Source organism: Lactuca sativa, chromosome 5 (assembly GCF_002870075.4).
Source record: "Lactuca sativa cultivar Salinas chromosome 5, Lsat_Salinas_v11, whole genome shotgun sequence".
NCBI lineage: Eukaryota > Viridiplantae > Streptophyta > Magnoliopsida > Asterales > Asteraceae > Lactuca > Lactuca sativa.
In genome coordinates, this window is record NC_056627.2 from 76,677,896 (window position 1) to 76,684,355 (window position 6,460).

A 6,460-nucleotide genomic window follows, 5' to 3' on the forward strand; every position below is an offset into this window, starting at 1 on the left:
TGTATTTTTAAGTTTTTTGTATCTTCGATAGGGATGTATCGAAATATTGTTATGCTTTTTGGTAACATTATTATGATGCGAAGTTGAATGACTTTAAGTTATGATGTTTATTAACATGATTTCCGTAATATATTGGAATGAATGTTCATATAACTTATAAAACAAAGTTTGTTAAACATGATAATTTGTCATTTAACATAAATTACAATTCCATTTTCCGGCCAACCGTTTCATAAACCCTAAACCAAAACACATAAAATTAGATTCAAATTCTTACAGATTCGTTTTCAATTCCACTTCTTCCAGCATCATTGTGAACGAAAATAAAGCTTAGTGGCTAAATTGCAAATATTGCAAACTTATGTTACGATGCCGTTCTAGTTTCCACCCTATTTGTTCTGGAAATTTCTTATTGCTTATGGTAACACGAATAAATCACCGCCACACTCGCCAACAACGCGATTGAAACACCTTGTTCTACACTCGCTGAAATCTCACTAGAATTCTCCAATATAATTCACACGCATAAACCCTAGGATGCGTAAACAATTATTTATGCATATTGTGAAATTTTCTTTTTTATGAATTCCGATTTTAGCTAAATTTTGAAGCATTTTTTCGTTTCCCTCCACAGATCTCTGAAAAATTCATCAATCGGAACCGTAACTCGAGTAAAATTTCACTGTACATACACTGATTCGATATTTTCATCGCGTATTTGGTTGAATTTCATATAGTGATCGATTCGGCGTCATGATGGAATTAGGTTTTTATGTTTACTCAATTTTGATTTACGGATGATCGATAATGCCTCAATTGCGTAGCGGAGTACGCACAGGGAGACCATCGAAACGACCGATTGCTGCAGATAATACCAAACCGAAGCCAGTCGAAGAGGAAGAGAAGAAAACGATCAAGAAAGGGAGAAAAGCTAATAGGAAAACAGGACAAATTAATCCAGTCGTACAGAAGAACGGACGGGGAAGGAAGAAAGCGGCGGTGGTGAGCGATGAAGACGCCGATGAGAAGAATGCAGTAAGAACGACGCCAGAGGAAGTAGAGAAAGGTAAAAACGAAGAATTAGCAGCGGCGGAGATAAAGAAAGAAAAAGAAGAAGAGGAAGAAGTTGGGGAAAAGGAGATGGATGACTACGATAGTGCAGGCCTGAGCGCCGATAAGAATTTGGGTGCTGAAGAAGAAGGCAGCACTGCGCCACTTCCTGAAAGGGTAAAAGTCTATCCTCTTTCAATTGAAGTCTTAATTTTATCGATTAAAATAATAAGTGCAAGGTTATATAGCCTAACACTTTATATGATTAGACATTTGCTTCTGTCATCATGGATTGGATTTTTGCTAATATTCAATGGCTTGATGCCTGAGTATTTTAATAGTATTTTATCCCATCTGATGGAATTTATGTTCTGTTCTAGCTTTATAGATTCTCTTACATTGCTTTTCAGGGATTTAATTGCTTAAAGTCAAGCTTGTGTTTATTTGGTTTATTCATTGTGTTTTTGGATTTTGGTTTCATATCCCTTTCAAATATTCTACAACTTATTTAATCCAACAGTTGATTAATTTTGGCTGATATTGAGTATCAAAAAATGAAGTTTTTTGTATATGAAGAATAGATGTGGATTGAATTGAAGTCTCATTCCCCCCCTGCTTGTTCTTATAAACATTGTTCCTTTTGGTCTTTTGAAGCATGTTTTGAGTACATTCAGTTAAACAAGGCATTTTTGTCTATATGGGTCTTAAAATTATCTTTCATTCTGTCCACTTTGCTTAATAATGTGTATGTCTTTCATTAACAACAGGTCCAAGTTGGCAGTTCCCCATCATATAAGATTGAGAGAAAACTTGGAAAGGGAGGATTTGGGCAGGTATATGTCGGGAGACGCATGAATGCACCAGTTCCTAATGAAAGAACTGGTCCTGGAGCAATAGAGGTATCACATAGTATTTTTTGGTTGCATATTCTCATATAATAGCTGCAAGAATGAATAATGTCATCTAATCTATTACTTGTGATTCAAAAGGTTGCATTGAAATTTGAACACAGAAGCAGCAAAGGATGTAACTATGGGCCACCATATGAATGGCAGGTTTACAAGTAAGTCAATTCGTTTTTCCATTTCAACTTTTGTATGCTTTGACATTTCGGTTCTTAAATGGCTAAATTGATGATTTATTGGTGTGTAATGTTCAGTGCTCTTGGTGGAAGTCATGGTGTACCACGTGTGCATTTTAAGGGTAGGCAAGGTGAATACTACATAATGGTATGTATTTAACTTCGTTCTTTTTGTACAATATTCACTCTTTATTGGATGCTAGCTAACCTTTATACTTTTTTTTAAGGTCATGGACATGCTTGGACCTAGCTTATGGGATGTCTGGAATAACAACTCACACACGTAATTTCCCATTTCACTATGCCTTTAAAAGATATTGAATAAACTACATTTTTGGTCCCTGTGCTTAGTATTGTTCTTTAGTTTTGATTCAAGAATGAATTTTTTAGTCCAAATTTTCTTTTTTGTTTTTAACCATTGACCAGTTACAATCTATTGATACTTTATTAACTATTTCATGTTTTTTAGGATGTCGACTGAAATGGTTGCATGCATTGCCATCGAAGCCATCTCAATATTAGAAAAGATCCACTCTAGAGGGTAGTCTTTATTTATTTATTTGATTTTAAACTTTTTAACACAGTATGTTATCTATAATCTAATGTTAATGATGTATTGCAATTTGCAGGTATGTACATGGTGATGTTAAACCTGAGAATTTTTTGCTTGGTTCTCCAGGAACATCAGATGAGAAGAAATTATTTCTTGTTGATCTTGGTTTAGGTAAATCATTAATCTTTTTGTGTATTTTTCCACAAACATTTATATAATATTAGTCAATGCAACAAAAAGCTAAAACATAATTTTATATTTCAGCCACCAAGTGGCGAGATACTTCATCTGGATCTCATGTTGAATATGATCAAAGACCAGATGTTTTTAGGTACGTTTGTGATGATCTTTTCTTGTTTCCTGTTATCTTTTTTTTTTTTTGTTCCATTTAATTTTAATTTGAGTTTATTTATTCAGGGGAACTGTTCGGTATGCAAGTGTACATGCTCATCTTGGAAGAACAGGAAGTCGAAGGGATGATTTGGAATCACTTGCTTATACACTTGTGTTTCTTCTTCGTGGTCGACTACCATGGCAAGGATTCCAGGTTGACTTTTGACTTTTTGACTTTTTTATTCTGGAAAGTATCTTGCTATTCTTCTTACATGGTGGTTTGTTTTATTTAGGGAGAAAACAAAGGGTTCCAAGTTTGCAAGAAGAAGATGGCAACTCCTCCAGAAACACTCTGTGCCTTCTGTCCTGCCCCATTTCGCCTCTTTGTTGAATATGTTGTCAATTTGAAGTTTGATGAGGAACCGAATTATGCAAAATATATTTCACTTTTTGATGGAATTGTTGGCCCAAATCCCGATATTAGGCCCATCAACACTGAAGGTGCTCAAAAGGTATGTGTTCAAAATTTACATATGTTTGAATGAAGAAGGCATTTACTTCTGTTGGTGTGAAAAGTGAGAATACCCTTCTCAGCAACATGTTTGTATGCATGCTGTTACAGCTTATGTATCAAGTTGGGCACAAGAGAGGAAGATTTACAATGGAGGAAGGAGATGAAGAACAACCAAAGAAGAAGGTACGAATGGGAACACCTGCAACTCAATGGATAAGTGTTTACAATGCTCGTCGCCCCATGAAACAGAGGTAGGACTTTTGTGTGTGTGTGTGTGTGTGGTGTAAAAAGCAAATAAAAAAGTTTTTGAGAAATTTGTTGTGTGTTGTAGGTATCATTATAACGTGGCAGATGTGAGACTTCATGGGCATATTCAGAAAGGAAATGAAGATGGATTATTCATCAGCAGTGTGGCTTCTTGCCAAAACTTATGGGCTCTTATCATGGATGCAGGAACTGGATTCACTCATCAAGTTTATGAACTATCCCCCATGTTTCTTAACAAGGTTCATAATCCTTTCTTTGTTTTTGGGTCTTGTCTCTTTTATTTACCAAATTTTTTCATAAACTAAAGTTTTGTGTTATTGAAGGATTGGATTATGGAACAATGGGAGAAGAACTACTACATAAGTGCAATAGCAGGTGCCAACAATGGGAGCTCCTTGGTTGTAATGTCGAGGGGTAAGGGCAAAATTGTTATATCTATCTTTTTTTGAGTCATAATTGTTCTTGTATTTATGTGTGTGTGTGTGTGTGTGTGTAAGTAGGTACTCAATACATTCAGCAGTCGTATAAAGTGAGTGAAGCGTTTCCATTTAAGTGGATAAATAAAAAATGGAGAGAGGGGTTTCATGTGACTGCTATGGCAACTGCAGGAAGTAAATGGGCAATTGTTATGTCCCGTGGTGCTGGATTTTCTGATCAGGTTTTTTTTTTTTAGATTTAAAACACAGCTCCTTTACAAAATTTGAGTCATAGTTTTTTAATAATAGTGTTATTGTGTTGATTTGTTAAAAGTGTTTGGTGGGTTGATTGGTATTTTTATGCATATTTAATAAGTGATTGATTCAGGTGGTGGAGCTGGACTTTTTGTATCCGAGTGAAGGTATTCATAGAAGATGGGATGGTGGATATAGGATAACATCAACCGCTGCAACGTGGGACCAGGCTGCTTTTGTTCTTAGTGTCCCAAGAAGAAAGCCTGCAGATGAGACACAGGAAACATTGCGCACTTCTGCGTTTCCTAGTACACATGTTAAGGTCAGCACTCACCTTTCCTTTCCTTTCCTGTTTTATTTTTACAATCATAATAATAAATATCATTTCTTATGCATGACATTCATGCATTTGCAATTTCTAATCTGAAAAGGTGGAACAGTTTTTGCTTTTCATCTCTTGTATGTTCAAAGGCTGAAAATGCTCTTTTCATCTTTCATCCCTTGTCATGATATGGGGAAGGGTGTTTTTGTCTTTTCCACCTTTTTCATTTACACAAAATTTTCAAATATTGCCTCATTGACCTTAGCTTATTTATTTATTTATTTGAGTTGATTTAATAACTAATAAATAATAATATAATGATGCAACAGGAAAAATGGGGGAAGAATCTGTATATTGCTTCAGTTTGTTATGGTCGGACAGTGTCATGAGATGTCAGTCAGTTTAGTGTTACGTTCATCTACAATACAGATCTATCTATCTGGTGCCTAGAGTTGTGAATTCAGATGTCTCTCTAGTAGGAGCTGCTACTACTTACTAACTAACGTAAAAGCAAGTTTTTCTTTCTTTTTTTTTTTTACCAAATTTTGTACATATTGATAAGGGTTTTGGTTTTGGTTTTGAACTACAATCGCACATGGACCGAGGATTGTGCACGTACGTCTTATCTTTTATCTTTTCCTTTTGGATCATGAATGAATGCTATATGTTGTTTTTTTCTCCTTGTTTGGATTTGAACTGATTCTAACCTACCTGGCTCTACATATGAAAATCATTTCCTTGCCATGTTTTAAAATAACTAAATATACAAAATACAAAAACTCCAAACCAATATAAAAAGAAAAATGACTTAGGAGGGTAGTTACCTTTTATCTGTGTTCATATATCAGCAATTTCTTCTTTTTTTATACATAAAAAAACAACTAACTTGTTTTACTTGTTTAAATTACACCAATATTATCGGTTAATATCGGTTTTAACCGGTAAGTCAAATTAACTAATTTAAAAGAAATTATGTGGACCTCATTTAATTAGGGTTCTTAACAAATACTCCAAATCGTTCCCAATTAATTTTTTTTTTTTTTTTGAGAAATCACTTGATCGAAGTAGTAGGAGTTCATTGTTTGGAACTGAAGTTGGGACTCGAAATCGTCGACTGTACACACTACAATGGAATCACCTAACGCTACGTATTTCACTGTTGATTTTCACTACAACGAAATGTTTGCACCAAACCTGTTAGTGTACTTAGACTTGTGATAATAGATTAAAAGAACCACACACATAATCTCGTGTGAGCTTTGTATATATAATGAATAATTACAAAACAAAGGATAAGCTATAAAATACAAGATAAATACAACATTTAACAGGTGTAGATCGACATTATCTAATATCCCCCCTCAAGCGAATGGGTGGTGGACCAAGATGTAGCATAGATCGAAAGAACTCAAACGGAGATCGTGAAAGACTCTTGGTAAAAAAGTCCGCCACTTGAAGCTTGGTTAAAATGAACTTGGTGTAAAGTTTGCTAGAAGATGAGTTCAAGAACGAAATGATAGTCAAGGACTGGAATTTGAGTAAACCCTTGAGCTACAAGGCGTGCTTTAAACCTTTCCACAGTTCCATCACTTTTGAATTTTTTGTACGATAGACCCATTTAGATCCAACAACATTTGATGAATGGGGTCTTGGTACAAGTGTCCTTGTA

General features: G+C 34.9%; 1 protein-coding gene across 1 annotated transcript; it reads left to right on the plus strand.

Moving 5' to 3' along the window:
- The first annotated feature begins 390 nt into the window (after positions 1-390).
- On the plus strand, positions 391-5,471 carry LOC111908009 (casein kinase 1-like protein HD16). Its single transcript, XM_042902472.2, has 17 exons — positions 391-541; positions 635-1,227; positions 1,818-1,949; positions 2,040-2,113; positions 2,210-2,279; positions 2,359-2,414; positions 2,601-2,672; positions 2,761-2,855; positions 2,949-3,015; positions 3,102-3,231; positions 3,311-3,529; positions 3,640-3,782; positions 3,863-4,037; positions 4,122-4,212; positions 4,299-4,456; positions 4,603-4,791; positions 5,121-5,471. Exons 2-17 carry the CDS (start codon positions 808-810, stop codon positions 5,178-5,180), a joined length of 2,151 nt encoding a protein of 716 aa, XP_042758406.1. The 5' UTR covers positions 391-541; positions 635-807; the 3' UTR covers positions 5,181-5,471.
- Positions 5,472-6,460: the final 989 nt, after the last annotated feature.